At 42.6% G+C, this 18,453-nt stretch overlaps 1 protein-coding gene across 1 annotated transcript in view; it reads right to left on the bottom strand.

The window, feature by feature from the left end:
* Positions 1 to 176: 176 nt before the first annotated feature.
* Positions 177 to 18,453, bottom strand: part of pdzd8 (PDZ domain containing 8) — a 45,794-nt gene continuing 27,517 nt past the window's right edge. Inside the window, exons 4-5 of the mRNA XM_049007662.1 lie at positions 3,081 to 3,243; positions 177 to 2,907 (exon numbers count right to left, since the gene is read on the bottom strand). Coding sequence (XP_048863619.1) covers positions 665 to 2,907; positions 3,081 to 3,243 — 2,406 coding nt within the window. The 3' untranslated portion in view covers positions 177 to 664. The remainder of the gene's footprint in view (positions 2,908 to 3,080; positions 3,244 to 18,453) is intronic.

The raw sequence follows: 18,453 nt of genomic DNA on the forward strand, positions 1-18,453 counted from the left end.
GAGGCTTGAAATATTGAACCACCTAAACATTTACTGACACTGAGTTCCACAACTACCTCCCTCTCAAAGATTTGCAGAAGAAAACCAACCTAAAAACCATTAACCACTATACCTCTCCAGCAAGTGAATATGTATAATTCTCCAATGAGTTTCTCATCATTAAAAACAAATAAAACTCTTGTCTCCACTATTTATTTTGATTAAAAAAAACACACACAGAGTGACCATATTTAAAGTGCAAAAAAAGAATGATTACAACCATCCAAACACATGTGAGTGATGTGATCTTGGAATTCTTCCACATGTGCCAAGTCGTTGCAGAAACACAGAAGCTACGAAAAGCACACGATGAAAATGGAGGGGATAAAATCACACTGTAAGAAACGGCACATTAAATACACCTACCGATAACTGCATGATTCTGCTCAGGCTGCCCACACAAATGACAGCATTGCACAGGTTCGTACAATGAATTGGCTTTGTAATGCTTATTGGTACAGTCAATATATTCTCAACATTGCGACTGGGAAATCCCCATAACCATTTCAGCGTTAATAACCCTCTATACCTCCCCATCCCTGCAAATAAACCCCCACGCCAAAAAAAAAACAAAAAAAAATTAAAATATTCTTTTGATAATTACAAGCCTCACGCCCATCTATGTCTATGGCAATGCCTCTACACAGATCTGCTCCTCCGTGATGTCATCCAGCAGAGGAACATCCAGGGGATTGCAGGTGTCTGTGTCGAAGTCTTCCGCCCCTTCAAGGGTGTCCTCCGAGCCACATTTGGCCTTGAAGCCCTGATGCTCAGATGGGGAGGTGCTCTCGACGGATTCCAGGTCCTCAATGCCAGCGCGGTAGTGAATCGTGAGTAACGTGAGTGCCTGGAGCCGCTCACCAGACTTGGCAAGGGCCGCACTGGTGAGGGCTTTCTTGCGGGGATCAGCAGTCTCCCTCTCCTCGAGCAACAAGGAGTTGTTGTGCTCCAGCTCCTGGTCGATCTCCTGCTGCAGCTTGTCCAGCATGAATTCCAGCTTCTGCGAGCGCTCATCTGTGGGCAGGCCCCGATAAAGGTCCCGCCCAATCTCCTTAACAGCTATGAAAACGCTATCATCCAGGCCACCCTCTTTGCGTGCCAGCTTAGTGGTGCTTCCACTTGTGGAAGTGGCCTTTTTGGAAGGGCTTGCCCCAACATAAGTCTCGGTGTCACTGCTCTCGTTGTCCGAGGTATTGGGCGTTTGCTTGGGTGATGGCTCTACAGTGGGGTCGGCCACCTGCTCTGCCAACCTGGTTTTGGGCACCTGTCGCAGGCTCAGCAGCCGGGAGCTTGTGTTAAGGATGTGGCGGGTCAGGCCAGTGGTGGCTCTGTTGATGGTGGACTTTGCCTCAGAGTCGGCGCCCCGGCGGTCTGCAGCCATGCAAAATGGGTGCTCGCTGAGACACTTTTCCTGGCACTTCTTGTGGCACACATAGGCACAGATCATGCACTGGGAAGCTGCCTTGGTCCATACTTTCTTCTTGCAGTATTCACACCAAGTGGGATTCTGGAACTGGGTATCCTGGAAGTTGTGCTTGAATTCCGCAATCTGCATGGAGCCGAAGCCATGGTCCTCACGGGGCAGCACTGGCTGCTGCTGCTGTTGCTGCTGCTGCTGCTGACATGGTTCGTCCTCCTGCTGGATGTTTTCACGCTCAAACTCCACCAGGCTGCTGGAGAACTCTGATTCGCTATCGCTCAGGTAAGTGAAGTTAAGCGTGACGTCACCATAACACAGCTTCTCGTTGAAGCCCTTGTGGGTGCTGAGGTTGCGCAGAGCTGTACGGCTCACGCTAGCTCTCGGTTCTGGGGGACACAGCCTGAAGGAGCTCTGGAACTCCAAGGAAGATGTGGACAAGCATTCCAGTGCGATGTGCTCCAGTTTCAGACTAACATGCCCCAAGCACAAGAGACTTCCTAGTTTGAAAGGGTCTTTACACCAAAGGGCTACATTAAGGTATTTATGGTTGCTTTCTACATCAAAAACCACAGAGGCCTTGGCCCATTTTGCAGACTGGTTACGTAAGAGGGTCTCTGATGATTCCCAGGTGAAATGATCCTCCAGGCTGTCTTTTGTGCTGGTAGACGCCTCCGAGACCTTGTCTTTGGCTGCATCTTGCCGGCGGGAAATGTAATCAGCTGCCGGGTCTTCGCTGGTCTCCATTTGTCTGACAGCTGGCTTTTGATCTGGGAGTTTGACGGCAACCTTCTCATTGGCGGGCTGTTTGTCTCCATTGTTTGCAGGTGGAATGGGCCTCTCTGGTTTCTCTGAAGGCACATCCCCTCCATCCTGCATACTTTGGGTGTCTGAAGAGGTTGATGCCAGCTTGATGTGGGACCTGGGGGGCACTGGCGGTCGACTTGGGGGGGGTGGAGGAGGGACAGCAGGCCTTTGAGGTCCTTCAGGCAATTCACTGCTTTTAGGAGGCAAGGATTTGAGTGTCTCCTTTGTCTGTGGTTTCAGTGGCAACTGAAGACCAGACAAATTCAGTTTACGGTTCAAGATGGGAGAAATGGTGCCCAGGGGCTTGGTGGCAAGATTAGCCACAGTTCTTTTAGGACTTTGGTTAACAGTAAGGAGATCATCCTTGATGTCACTAATAATGGGCTTAGGGTCCATGATTAGCTCCTCAAATTCTGAGTCCATGTCTTTGCTGTCAGAAGTATCCAGAGTGGTGATGGGGGCCGGGTCTTCCTCATACATGGGCTGTGGCAGAAAACTGGGCTCCTCCAACTGGCTGAAACCTTCCTGAAGGGCTCCCATGGGTGGGATCTGGTGACGTACGGGCCTTTCATAGACAACTTGCACCTTATCTCCAGCCTGCTTGAGAAGCTTTGGCACTTGGACAGAGGATGTCACTTTAACACCTGCCAAAAAATATAGAATTCACAAGGCTTGAGATACATCATTGCAGGTATTAACTCTGATATTTATCTCATGTCACCAGTTTTTCCGGCAATGGCATTATGGTATCACATGCAAAATTTTAGGTACAGCTTGAAGACGGGCAGGCACAAACTGAAGGGGAAACATTTCTTACCTCCGATAGCTATGAGCCGATCTCCTTTCTGTAGGTCAGCCAAGGCAGCAGGTGAGTTGGGGGTGACCGTCTCAATGCTGACATGCACAACATCGCCCTCGGTGGCCGGGACATGTCGAAAGGTCATACCAACGCTCTGAGAACTGCCTTTGATAACCTCCGTCTGGAAAACACATGCCGTGAAATAGTGAGTTACTATCCATCACATAAACGCTCAGCTCACAACCCAAGGATGAAGAAAGGGAGGCTAATTTAATTTCAAAGTTTTATTATCTGCATTTCATGTGCTTTTATAATGGTTGGATGCAGAGTGAAACAGAAAAACCATAAAAAGGTAAATTACATCACAAAGCCAACAAAACAATTCAGGATACTGAAATTCTCAAATGTAAAGGTTCCCAGGTTCTCCCAACTAAATGACATTAATGTATATGTTCATTAACTTAGCAAAAGTGCATATAAAAATGGCATTCTGGAAATGTCACTGTTCATTACTCAAATGAAGCGGAAAGGCCTATTAAAAGCAAATTAATCAGATTGTTCCCGACTGTAGGATCCTCTTCAGAAGATGAAGGATCTGATAAAGCAGACATGAAGTGACCTGACTTGTAGCTGCAGGCTTTCATCTGTATCCCCATCTGACTGACAACAAGCAGTCTGCATTATAGCTTTTACTGCTTAAGAAAAATAATTAATAAAAAGAGTCTTAAATGTAAATAATTACACTACCTTGTACTTTATATTTTTTTGCAAGAGAAGAGCCAGACTTGGGGGCATGATAAGACTGTCTGTCAGCCCAGGAATGACATGGTACAGACTAGAATGGGAGGCACTCCTAAATAAGCTGAACATTTATTCTAGCTTCAGAATATACTAAATCAAACCAATGTTTCCTACAGGTAGCAACATAATCCATCAGAGTTTCAAAATCAACTGGAAATTTAATCTGTACTTAATAAAATGATAGTAAAATTATGCTGTCTGAAAGTTAAAAAATATCAGCCAAAGATTATGCCTTCTTAAAACAAAAGTAGCTTCTTGAGGTATGTGTGTAGCACTAATCCCATTTTCTTTATTTTTTCAATCAGGAACTGCATGTCAATAAAGCTATATGACATACTACAGGTCCAATCCCCACCTCAGGTCAGGCTTGGCAAAAATTATTTTTTTGATATAATTGTTTAATGTTAGCATCAAGATCAGTATAGGTGATACCAACCATGGAAAAAAATCAGTGATACTAACCATCCCTACAGTTTAGTTTCACACAAAATAGGTTTGTATCATTTAATTGTTTTTGTTGATTTTTTTAATTTTAGGAGGTACCATTACTTTTTCTCCTCGATGGTTACATGTATGTGCATGCGTGTATGAATGGTGTGTGAGTGTGCCCTGCGATGGGCTGGCCCCCCATCCTGGGTTGTTCCCTGCCTCGTGCCCATTGATTCCGGGTTAGGCTCCGGACCCCCCGCGACCCAGTAGGATAAGCGGTATGGAAAATGGATGGATGGATGGATGGATGGTTACATGTATGCCAAGTAGGGTCATACCAATTTAGCGGGGGGCGGGGACTTGAATGGATGTGTATGGCAGCTCATCTGGCCCAGAAACATCACCAGCGTACCAGAAAATCTCCCGGTGCCCCCGGTGGCCACACTGCCCCTGGCCAGTCCCCATTATCTGAGGTCCCACCTCACCTTAGTTCAGTAGCTCAGGCTCACAGACGGTACAATATTGAAAGCATGGAAACCTGGTGTCAGTATGCTAACACAGAAATACATTTGAGCTATCAAATGTGACCTCATAAGTCTGGAATGGTTCACTGTTAATTCAGAGGTTGTCCCTCAAGTGTTACATGATCCATAATGCTCGTCTTGTATGTCTTCTGCATTTAAAGCAGAATTAGTTGGCACATTCATAAGCACCAGCATATCAAAGTTTTTTGATTCCAAAACGTAAGTAAAATTATAAAAATGTGTGTAGTCACACATATAGCAATAAAATCTCTGACAAATGCACTACAGGAGGAACAATACTGGCTGTAGATGAACTAAGTTTTCAGAATTTGTGGGAAATATCTGATTTCAAGTGAGTTTAACAAAGCACAGAATTGCAGAACCCATTTGAAGGAAGAACTCAGTCTCTACATGCTAGGTTTAGATGACGACAAAGGATACAGTAATTACTGAGCAAGATATAGCCTGTAATTACAGCTAATTTCCACCCTGCTGTTTGCTCGTCACCAAAATCGCCATTGCCGCGCACTGCACTTCAGTCACGTATCCCATCAGACACCTGTTCAGTCGTCAGTCACCTGTCTTCCATCTCAGCAGCTTACCAGAACATATTGTAAAGACTATCATTCAAATAATTAGTCACCATAGGATGTTTGTGTCTCAACAGTGAACAGCGAGCCTTTTTGTGAACTGCTGGTCAAAACATAGAGGATCTCAAACCTTATGCAAAAAAAGCTGGTGTGGGGTCTTCTGACACCTTTATGGAAAAGCGTAGGAGAATGGTGCTAACGGTAGGGCTAAAGCGGACACCCTCAAACAGGAGTCATTGGGATCCCGCCGGAGACTAATCGCCATAATAACGTTGCTGTCATTTGCTGTAGCCCCTGAAAAGAGGACTGATTTTATTAAGGAGGAGATGAAGGGAATGAACTATGCAAATTGTCAGGCCTGGAGAGCAGCAGTGAAGCTGTCTGACGCTGGGGGATGTTTTTCGATTCTTGGGATTCCTAACAACATCAAGTATGCAAGGGTAGAAAGGGAGAGAAGAGCGATAAGAGACCAAAAAAATGGCTTGGCATTAATGCTCATTCTAAAAACTGGTACTTCGCAGGTCTTAAAATTAGGTAAATGCAACCTCAGATGTACAATACATGATATTAGGGGTGGGCAATATAACCTCAAAATTACATCCCATATTTGAAGGAAATTCGTGATAATGATATTTATGACGATATAAAAATAATTTTAAACGGTTTATCAGTGATTATATGTTGCAGGCAGCAGCATTTATTAGTGCAAACAATAGCAGATACCAGGTGGATATTTTGCATTGAAAACAGAATGTACCATTGTAAAATGTCTTTCAACTGTGTTTAAGAACCACTATTGATTTTGTACATACAAGACAAGCTGCCTTTGTGGTGCATCAACCCATTATGAAATGTGTCGGTCCATTTCTCCTGAAATTATCTATTTTTGCTTTGTACTGAAGGGATTTTCCTCTTCTTTATGTGCCTGTGTCATTTATCCCACTTGGTCCTGCTTCACCTTCATCATTGCCTCTTTTTTGGATAACAAACCGATCCATTTTAATGCTAGCTAGCAAAGCATGACCGTGCAATACGTTTTCATTCCTGCTTCATTGTGTGCCACCCTAATTGATTGTTATTTAACTACGTAGCTGCACATTAATCGGAAGGTTGTACTGCATCTAGTTCGAAAAAAAAATTTAAAATCTGATGCTCTGGATAATTTGCTTATTTGTTTTTATTCAGTCACAGGCTGCCACACTGGCCTCCAGGGGCTGCAAGTGGCTGCAAGCTAGGCAGTGAAGACCACTGTTCTACAGTGAGAAAGATCAGTCACAAGTAGAAAGTAGTCAAGACAGTTGCCCGACTTCCCAGAAGTGGATGCCCCAGCAAATTCACCCCAAAGTGGGACCGCGTAATGCTCGGCAAAATTGCAAATAAAACCCAACGGCTACATCTCAGATTCTACAGGCCTAGGTTAGCATGTTAAATGTTAAAGCTCATGACAGTAGAATTGGAAAAAAACTAAACAAGTAAGGCTTGTTTGTAAGGGTTGCCAGGAGAAACCCTCTTCTCTCTAAAACATGGCAGCACAGCACAGCTTTGCAAAGTTGCACCTGAACAAACCACCAGTGTGTGTCCTTTGGACACACAAGACCAAAGTAGAGATGTCAGGCACAGCTCCATGTTTGGCGAAAACCAAAAATAGCATATCAGCACAAACACCTCAAACCAACAATATCTGAGCACCTTGCGGTTATTGAGCTGACTATGAACTCCTCCATATACCAAAGTTTTGTAAACTTCAAATGTGAGGCCATCTGTTCGACAGCTAAAGCTTGGCCAAAATTTGGTCATGTATGAGTAGAATGCTATCCCAAGCACACCAGCAAATCGACAACGAATGCTTAAAATGAAAAGAATCAAGGTGTGGCAATGGCCCAAAGTCTCGACGTCAACCCGATTGAAATGGTGTGGCGAGACGTTAAGAGAGTTGTGCATAAGAGAACAACCGCAAATCTCAATTAACCGAAGCTACGTTGCAAAGAAGAGAGGGACAAAATTCCTCCACAACAATGTGAGACTGATAAAGTCATACTGGAAATGATTACTTCAAGTTATTGGTGTTAAATGTGGTTCTACAAGCTATTGAATCATGGGGTGTACTTAGTTTCACACATAGCTTCTCTATTTTGGCTATATTTTTGCTAAATAAATAATGACATGGTGGAATCTGTTGTGTGCTACCTTACCTTAGGCTAGATTTAAATTCACCTTGGGTTAGATTCAAATAATTTTAAAGCCTGCTAAGGACCAGATGATTTTTTATTATGTACTGATATGAAAAACTTCAGAACTGTACTCACCATCCATACCAGATCATTTCAGAACCATACGAAGAACATGTGAGGAACCTGTTTCAGAATAACTAATGAATGGATAAATATTGGTTATTTTCACTGACAATTTAAATGTAAAACCAGCAGGGGTATAGGTCAACATTGTGGATACCACAAATCCTATATTAGTATATGACCAGTGGCAAACATCCTGTGGAAGCAATATCCTTCAACCTTTCTTTTATATTGGGTATACTTCGTTTTACATGAAAAACTGTGGCAGCTTGACAAAGTGAGGAGAGAGAAGACAGACTGTTTGGGAGAACCTTCTCACTGCACACTCCAGGGCATAAGGTGACATGACCAAAGACGACAGAGTGTCCCCTAGGAGAGATTTCATCATCAGGGGTCTCCAGGGATCAGGCCTAGTGAGCAGCCAAATGTGATACTATAGCCAGAGAGCAGTGTCCCTCTTGTGTAAAACACCAGCATACCACTTCTCCCCAGTCAACAGGAACATCGTTTTGTGTCAGTGGTATTAGCTGTTCATTCTTGGGTGCGGAGAAGCTCAGTAAATTTTAAGGTTTGTTAATTGAAATTAAAAAAGAAGGAGAAAAGGCACAACAGAATCAAACAGAAGGCTGACATGGGTCTCTCTCTAAGTGGTATGCAGCACCAAATTAAATCAAACAAGAGTCGACCTCCATCTCAGAATACATTTGCTGCTTCTCGATAAACAGCAGCACAATTCTCAGTGACTCAGATACAGCAGCGGGGAAAAAAAGGCAATTAAGCTTCAAGAAGAACCTGTGCTGGCCAGACAGACTTCCACAATTACGGATGGTAATGCCCCGTGGAGCTGGGGGAGAGGAAGAGCACTGTGATCTGAAGCCGACTTTCATCTCACATCCTCAAACTGTAACAGGTACTTGAGGACGCTACTGCAGGGTCTGCTCTGGCCCCGGGGTATGAGCAGTGCAGCCACACATCTTCCTTCTGTAGGACTGCATTTCTCCCACAAACACAAAGCAGATATAAAACAGAAGCTTAAACCAGGGTCAAGGGAAGAACATTGCTACCTGGATAAATACCTCTAGTCGATGCTAGTTAAGGGACTTCACTTAAGTATGGTAGGCTGTGAGTGCTTACAAAAGCGATGGAGGTGTGGTTAATGAGCTTCAGGCACATCAGAAGTCGGACACACTGCTCACACACAATTCATCACACGGGTATAAGGGCCGGGATATACTTTACGCGATGTATACCCAGCGTGACGTGTACGCTACACAGGCAGTGTACTTTGTAGGGAATTACAGGTCATGTCCACCAAGTGGCAGTGCGAGAAATCCATAGTCTGCTCCCACATTTCTTGTCTCACTTGTGATGACATGAAATGTTATACACTCGCTGTCTCTAGAGCAAGTTGCTACTTTTGTAATACTGCTGCAGCATTCTCTGTTTTTAAGCACTGCTCCACATTGTACTGGTACTTCGATCTGCAACATATCACATACCTGCCACATATCACGCCGCTACCCCATGTGGAATATTGCATTGTATGTTGTCAGATATCGCATCATAGTTGGTATTTTGTAATTAGGCTGCCGGATATTGGAAAAAATCTATTTCTGCAATAAGCATTGTAAGTATTTAGTACAAGTATTTATGAAGAAAATATTAGCTAATATTATTTCTCACAAACACGTCTATTCATGAGCAATTTAAAGAGCAAGGATGAATGATTAGGACTGGCTCAGAGAAAGCATGCGAAGCGCATGCAAAATCAGCGGCAGTCAACTTTAAATGTTAAGCATATATTAGATCAGCAATTCGCAACCCAAGTTAGGGTTGTGGTACTTTCTTGGGTTGTGGTCAAGAGGTAGGAAATGTAAGCATTTTAAAACCAGCAAGCTCCTATGCTGATCCATGATCAGATTTCCCAGCCCCACTCCTCAAATTAACCTATATAACCGGTCTTGGGTCTGCAAATGCTTAGCGCTCAACCAATCCAAGAAGCCAAACCAGATGCTTAATTCACTGGCACAAGCAATCAGATTTGTGTGATAGGCATTGATTGGTGCAAATTGCGGGGTGCACTGCATGCTTAATCATAGGATTCATTTAAATCTGTACATGATTAGCGTCATGATTGAACTGGCATGGAAAAAACTGGGTCGTGCTGCAATAAAAGTTGCTAACCATTGTACTAGATAATACTGGAAAGGAGGAGTCATTAAAATTGCACAGCTCACTAAGTCTTGTTTTCTATAACAATATAAATGGTCTAGATAATGTAAACTCCATGCTTTCAGAGAATTTTGTCACCAAGATTTATAAATACTGGAACTGTATTGAGTGGCAAGTTACAAAATTTCATTGTTCTTTGTACATACCACTGCCAATGTAAAGGACGCTGTACACAAAGGGACAAAATGGTGCTTAGAATATTTTCTCTACTGCCTCTGAATCAGATCAGATGCTACTTTAATACTATCTGTACCATAAACACAAAAGGTAACCATACTGTCACCCCAATTTTGGTGATACTGTATTAATGCCTCTCCTAGGTGCACACACAACACATGGTACCAATGCAAAATACACGTGGCGGCCATGACGTGTCCACATCGTGAGCATTAAGTCGGCCCTAATACGCCCAGAGTTTAATTTCACACAGACCTCCTGCGTATCAGCCACATCTCACAAACACACACCTCAGGTAGAGTCATTAGTTAACATGCTGATTTTCCACCGCACCAGATACTGTACTTTTGGTACTTCAACAAGGTACCAAAAGCACGGTACTTCAAAGTGTTGGTTTGTGCAATTCTTACTTCGCCAGTCAACTAAATTAAGATCAGGCTTTCTCTTGTTTTCAGTTCTGTAAATGGACATTATAGCAAAGGGAGTTTAGGTTTCACTAAAACATTTTTACTCTGTCACCTGAAAAAAACAAACTTAGCAAGTTTTGCGAATTTGAATGTTTATTCCTTTTCAGGATTATCTAGTATATGTTTAAAAATCGGTTTAATGTTTACCTTCGCTGCTTTTGCATGAGTGCTGCATGTGTTCTCTGAGACAGTCAATCATTTTCATCCTTGATCCTGGACTCACTCAGACAGTATGGCAATACTTTATTTCTTGTTATGCTACCTTGAGCAATCGCAATTAAAGTTTGCCCAACTTCATCTGTCCACGCATCCATTATTATTAATTTTTTTTTTTTACGTTTGTGACTTAATAGGTCAACTAGAAAAAGCCCAATACTAACAAGCTGAAAGGAGCCATATCGCCGCCTACTATAGCAGAGTTGGACATGTTTCCGTCAATAAATCAATTCCCCTCCTGTGCATATATACTGGGGCAAGATCAGTAGTCCGATTATATGGCATAATCGAGCTATAACCATAGCTTGACTTAGCGTTGTATGTAAAATGTACTGAATGAGCACGAGCACTACACACAGCAGAGAAAAAAAACTGAAAAAATATGCAAACTACAGCAGAGCGCATTTCTAACATCTCTGAAAGCAGCGAAACTGGACTGCAAGGTCATCTGGGCAAGCGGCAGAATGTCAATTACCAGCACGGAGCCAGAGCCATGTTTGTTCACTTTGGCTGAGGCATAGGAAAGCTGGTCATGGAAGATTGGCCTCCTATCACCAACCTTTTTGACAAACAGCTCTGTTACATCTCACGCGTGTTTAGACAGGAGCTGCTGTACCCTCCAAACCATGTCATTTACGCCCTGCTAAACCAACACTGCTTTTCTACCAAATGCACAAGGTGTCAGTCTGAGCTGTGTGATTTCAGTCATGGCTGGGGTTGGTGGAGCCAGTTGTAGATGCCAGGACAGGCAGCGGAGCAACGTCAGTGGCCCCCACACACAATGGGCACATGTTAAGGGCCACAGGCATCTGTACACATGTGTTGCTCACCCACACATGTTGACAGCTTCACGGTCACCTTTGTGCCTTTTAGGACAGTCGTTTGTGTGTTCACCTGTCACCATAGTGACGCTGTCCCACGGGTCTGTTTGCACTCTGGCAACACAGTCGACAAGCTTTTTCTTTTCCTGCAAATGGTCCATTGTGCCGCCCACAATGTCCCTCCTACAGACTGTAAGCAGGTCGCAGTCGAAGGAAATGGACCGCGGCAGGGCTACAGGTGCTTAGCGTCCGAACGCCCACTCCCCCACCCAACACCGTGAGGAACAGCTTTATGCAAGTATGATTACAGAGGTCACACAGCACACATATCCAGGCAAGCATCTCCCAAATACCCCCCAAAAAACTACACAAAGACCAAATATTTTTGTACAGCCGTTTAAGACAGTTTAGTGCAGCACAATAACCGCGATGCCTAAATCCAGTGCACACTGCTTCGGAGCTTAATTTATTCTAAGCAAAGTGAGAGGAATTATGCAAAATATAGATTTTTTCGATGGTGTGATAATCTATTGTTGTAGTTATTCACATGTGCAGCGGTGGCATAAATTAAATCAGCTTCTCATGCCACCTTTGTGCACCTGAACAATCAATTTTTATATCAACACATCCAGAGCAACCCCCCCTCCCCACCACAACCAGTATCTGTGTCCCAAACTGGGCAAAAAGCGGAGCATGACTTGAATTTAGGACGATCAGTTACTGAAACAAGATTACTCAGGAGGGAAGACCAATCAACCAGGGCACACAGAAAACAACCTCACACCTTACATGTGCACACGCAGCTATGCCATTTTCACTGCTATTTCATCCCTAGAGCGTGCAATCACAGATACAGGGTCAAGAGAAAAACAGACATATGAAATCCTACTATTGGAACCTAAAAGCCATTTATTAAGCCTGTTTTCGATAGCCACTCATTTGTAATGTCACAAAGATACAGCACAAGACAAATTAGCCCTTAAAAAAACTTTAAATAAAAGACATGTGAATTAGCTCCTAATTTAATTGATGTTTAATATAATTCATCACCCCAATTCATTAAGAAATGTCCATATATGGTCACTTTATCACAATGAGGCTACAAGTAAAACGAGCACAAGGGAAGGAACAGGGGACACAGACGCGACCAAACAATAGTCTGTGGGTGGTTATATAACCAAAACAGAGAAACAGTGGGCCTTGATACAGACAAACCATGTCAACATATGTATATAACCAAAACAGTACAATAGAGGGCGTCGAAATGGCCAAACTATATAACATCAATGTATGTGCATATATAACTGAAATAAACACTTTTAAACAGAAATGGGAGTGAGAAACAGAATTACAACCTTCATTCAAAATACCCCAAAATGCTGCCAATAGCTACAATGACAAGGGGAATTACAGAAGTGTTAGTAAATCAATGACACAATTTACAAAGCAGTTTCAAGCTTGAGGAAAGCTGAAAGCTAATATAAAAATCACTCATTTTCCACATTGACTGATTATAAACTACAGTTGTGTATTCAGCATGCATTCAAGTATAATGAGAAAACCAGCGGATGCAGTCAGGAGACTAACAGCATCCAGCTCCCCCTTCCCTCTACACCACCCCAAGTCTAAGTGAGCCAAACTGCAATTCAAAGTCTACCACTATGGTGAATATGGTTGCCCCATTCAATCACTACTTTTATATTCAACACATTCTGTCAACATCAACAGGTAAAAGTTGGTGCTCAGGAGTTCCCTATAGACAAAACATGTCAAATACCATTCCGGTTCAGTGGCTAGCATCAAACTCCCCGGTCAGAGCTGCACCGAATGGGTGCCTTAATGCAGCTACTGTTGAATGCAGATCTGCACAAGGAAGATGTGGCTGATGTCACTGTGTCAGAGACATGGATGTTGGCAGCACGTTGATGCAGGATGTAGTGCCATGATGAGTGTGTCACCTCGGTCATGTGTTAACATTCACAGGAGAGACAATTGAAAATCATTACAAATCTTGGCCAAACTACCCAGTAAAACCAAATCATGAGAGAAAGAACCTGAAGAGTGTCTCGGGTTCTGTTTGAGGAAGTGATAAGGCATTCATTTTTCTGAAACTGCACACACACACACACACACACACACACACACACACACACACACACACACACACACACACACGAGCATGCACGCACGCACACACACTCCCTCAAAAAAAAACTGGAGAATTTTTCAGTGCCTCACTGATAAGTATGACCATGTCAGAGACAAGGAAGCCACGTGAAATATAAAGGAAATGGCATCCCCCCCCACATTTGGGGGGAAAAAACCACAGTCACCCTGCTGCTGTCCATGGGCTGCCTTTGAGCAGATGCCCGTCCCGGCCCGACGAGTTCGCTCCTTGTCACTGCCTGCCTGCCTGGCCCGTAATTTAATCTACTAGCACATGTCAGATCCATTTGTGTATGGTTATAGGGCACAAGTCCCTGCCAGGCAGCCGGACAGCGATTCACTGCCACATCCAATTAGCAGCAAACTTGGAGCCACATGGCCCTAGGCAAGGCATTTATATGGGTAGCACCAGGTGGGTCAGGCCTTACGATAACATCTCAAATGTCAAGCTCACCAAACTAAGTGAGTTATGACACACAAGACATGAACAATATGTGTCGCGAATTTGGGTTCTAAATGCCCGAACCATCCCAGCCATGATCCAGGGGCGTGCGTTCCCTTCACGTCTAACCAGGGCCACCCACACTAGTCACAGTTCACAGATGGCAGACAGGGCTACACAATTAATCGTAAAACAATCCTGATCTCAATTCATACCTCCATGTAATCTCATTTCTAAATGACAATGGTTCTTCTCCGTCATATTACATCAGCTGAATCAAATCAAAACAACTTTTCCCCCCGAGAGTCTCAATCGTTCCACAATTCTGCATTCTCTTTCCACTGCACCAGGTACCTTACTATTGGTACTGCAAGAAAGTAACAAAAGTACAGTACTTCAAAATAGTTTTCCACTGGCATAAAATCCAGTACCAGCACTGAATGACATCACAGTGCAAGGTGGGGTATTTTGTACTGAATTTAAAAAATAGCTGCAGTATATTATAGGGCAGGCCAGTCTGCGATATTAATACCAACTGCATGTTGTGCATGCGCAATTCTTACTTCGCCAGTCAGATTAAGATCTGGCTTTTTCTTGTTTTCAGTTCTGTAAACAGATATAGTTTAGGTTTTGATAAAACATTTTTACTCTGCCACAGGGGGAAAAAAATGATCAAGTTTAGCAATTTTAATGATGATTCCTTTTCAAGAATATCTAGCATATAAAATCAGTTTAAAGTTTACCTCACCTACTTTTTCATGAGCAATGCATGCGTTCTCCGAGACAATCATAATCATTTTCATCCAAGCTGTTTAAATCACTGCTAGACAGGGTTTTGAGAAATTTGTTGAACTTAAATTTGTAAATCCACCAATATTTATTACAACAAAAATCACATTGCGATCTTAATTCTAAGAAAAAGAATTGGATTTATGTTTTTTTTTCATAAATGTGCAGCCTTAGTGGCAGGCTATAAACGCTCACATGGGACATTTTAAGATTATCCTATGCGTGTTGCTGAAACTGAACAATAGGTAATTTTTTTATAATTTGACCAACGAAGTATAAATACTTAATTACTGTATTTAATAGGCATGTAACGATGAATCGCGAATCGGTAAAAATCGATGTAAATGTATGACGATTTAAGCCAGCTGACGTGGAAAATATATCGCTACTTTAGGAGTACTTCACAGTACTTCAACAGAAAAAACTTGTGTAATATTACATTTGATTTAACGACGGCAGTTCGACGTCAGATGTCACTGCGTATTCATGCCGACGTTGGACGTCAGTTTTTGGTTTTGACCAAATGCGAAATGGCGAGCGAATTTGAGATTGAGGATGCACGGCCAGACGGCGCGTATCGCAGTGGTTAGCTTTGCTGCCTCACAGCAAGGAGACCCTGCTTTCAGTCCCAGGTCCTTTCTGTGTGGAGATTGCATGCTCTCCACGTTATCGCCGGAGGCTCCGGTTTCCTCCCACGGTCCAAAAACGTGCAGGATAGGTTAATTGGTGAGTCTAAATTGGCCCTGTAGTTTGATTGCATGCGAGTGTGTGCGCCCTGTGGTGTGCAGGCAACTGCCCGTGGTTGGTTCCCATCTGCGCCCATTGTTCACATGAAAGTCTCCGGTCCCCGGTGAGAAAAGATTCTGACTTCACGATATAATTATCAGATCACGAGTTGAGTGTATCGTTACATCGCTAGTATTTAAATATGTTTTAATTTTTTTTTCATTTTACACAATAATAATTTAAAAAAACTATTTGCAAAAGGCATGCAGCGTGTTTCAGTGTAGGTCTGTAAAATTCAGAGTAGATTGTGAATCAGAATTTCTTTTTCCACTGAATAGAGATTGCTATTTTTATCAACATTAATAATAAAGCAAGAAATATTATTATTATTTAGCATCATACATTGTGTTTATGAAGATGGAACAAACATAATGCAAAGATGCATGGTGTACTAGTTAATATACCAATATCGCTGGCTGATATTTAAAGTTAATCAAAGTCAGCAACACCAGAACTAACAAAGCAACCACTGCAATATTAGCTGATTATATTGGACAATCACCCATTTGCCATACTGGATGAGGGATATTGTTGGGATAATCACTACTTAAAAGATCTCAAAATCCCTGATGTATAAATGTCCATTATTCACATTATATCACTGTTATCGTACAGGGTCAACTATTCCCTGGTTCTCAATGCAAAACTGTTTTTTGGGGTTTGGAATCTGTTCTTATTTGGGTGGAAACTCGCAGAACCATGCAGAAATAGGTTCACAAACCATAATGGACCCGGTTGGAGGAAAAATGCTAGGTAAGGATGGGCCTTACGACAGCGAGTTTTGTTTTAACCCAAAGTGTTATACCAAAATTTCAACCATTCGTCATTCAGACTGGAAGTTGTAGCATACAAGTGTTACTGTTGTATAAATTTGTCATTATTTCTACTTGTTGATGTTACATGTCCGCTGGCAGCATATGTATCAAGTCTTGCAAATACAGATTGTCCCTTGTTGTGAAGCACTCTCTTCTTTTGTGGTTTATTACTGATGCCACCAATGATTAGTCAACGTCGACTCAACTTTCATGGCGTCATTGGGGACATTAAAAAATCTGAAGTCATGTGACCCCCTAGTGTGATCCTTGGGGCTGGGGTGGCACATTTCACTGCTGCAGGAAATAATCATTCTTTAAAATATAAGATGCTTTTGCAGGAGACGATGGTGCTGAAGGTACATGAAGATTGTCTCCTCCCAGCATTTCCACTCCCCACCCCCAGTCAGGAGAGCATCCCACTGATGACGCAGTAAAATGTAGCTTTTTTTTTATTGTACATATACCATCCATAAATGTACAATATTTATTTATTTCCTTAATATTATTTTCAATATATTTTTTAAATTTGTGTACTGTCTTTGCCCTTATTTTGCACTGCATGCTTTCGTGCACCTTATGTACCTCACTGCTATATACATACAAATTTCCAGCTGGCATCCATAAAGTTTATCTAATGTTGGAATAAATAATGCCTATTTCACAGCTAAAAGAAATTCAGGAACCGGTAGAGCTTCCAAATGACACCATTTCGTATGGCACAGCCAAGGCTTAACACCTCCGACTCAAAATACTCAAAAAGGGGTCATCCATCTAAATCACATGTGGACCTGAATGAGCCTTGACACCTGGCCAATCACCTTGCATCATGCCCTTTTCTCCTCCAAAATTACTCGGTGATTATTAATAAGCCTTTACAATTACAACCACAACATTTCCATATTAACATTCATCATGATTGCTACTAATGATATTCGCAGCAGAAACCGCAACAAAAAAAAAAAACGTGAATTCAACAGCGTCCCTGATTCACACGCTAAATTGCATTAGTCCACTGAGATTTCATTAGCCTACATCGGTGATATTTTGGAAGGTTTATTGCGGGAGCAAAAGTGGTGTTTTCAGATTTGAGCCCAGTGAGGGGTATCAGCTGCCTGAAGTCCATTGGTTTTTTTCCCGGCAAAAATAAATAAATAAAGGAAAAACCTATTGAAGTCTAAATTAAAGCTTTCAGTTGCCATCTTCTGTCATTTGAATTTTCATGTTGGCAATTGCTTATCATAGAGGACAGCTCTGAGCTGCAGTACAAAGTAGTTGTTATGGAGACACGGCAGATGAAAAAGTGCTCTTGTGCATTCTAATTTGCTCTTGCACACATCGGTTCTTCCGACTGTAGCGCTCAGACGTTTATTCCTCCTTCATTGTTATTCACCTGAATGAATTAGCTCTCATTTACATCACATTTCCTCAGAAACTGTTTTCAATGAAGCACTTCGAATAGGTACAAAGGAGAGCTAGCGACAACCTTTAAATCTGTCCGCTTTTTTCGTTATCACGGTGGTATTTAAGGATTTACATTTTAACCAGGACTTGAAGGCTGTCAGTCAGTCACGGCACGGTAGGAATCTCAGATCAGCAGCTCCATTGAGAGTTTATTTTGGGAGTGGATGCGCGTTGCCTGTCCACATGTATCCCAATCACCACAACATGAACATTCTGCGGTATTCTGCCACTGCTCCCAGCTACACCTTATAGGCCAATGAGGAGAGTTAAACAACCTTGGTCAAACAGATATTTCATTCAAAAGAACAGGCGACCAGCAGGTAAAGCGCACATGTGGCCACTGGCCTGGCTGGAGTCCTGTGTGTCACGTCGGCGCCGAAG

This window comes from Brienomyrus brachyistius, chromosome 3 (assembly GCF_023856365.1).
Source record: "Brienomyrus brachyistius isolate T26 chromosome 3, BBRACH_0.4, whole genome shotgun sequence".
Taxonomy (NCBI): domain Eukaryota; kingdom Metazoa; phylum Chordata; class Actinopteri; order Osteoglossiformes; family Mormyridae; genus Brienomyrus; species Brienomyrus brachyistius.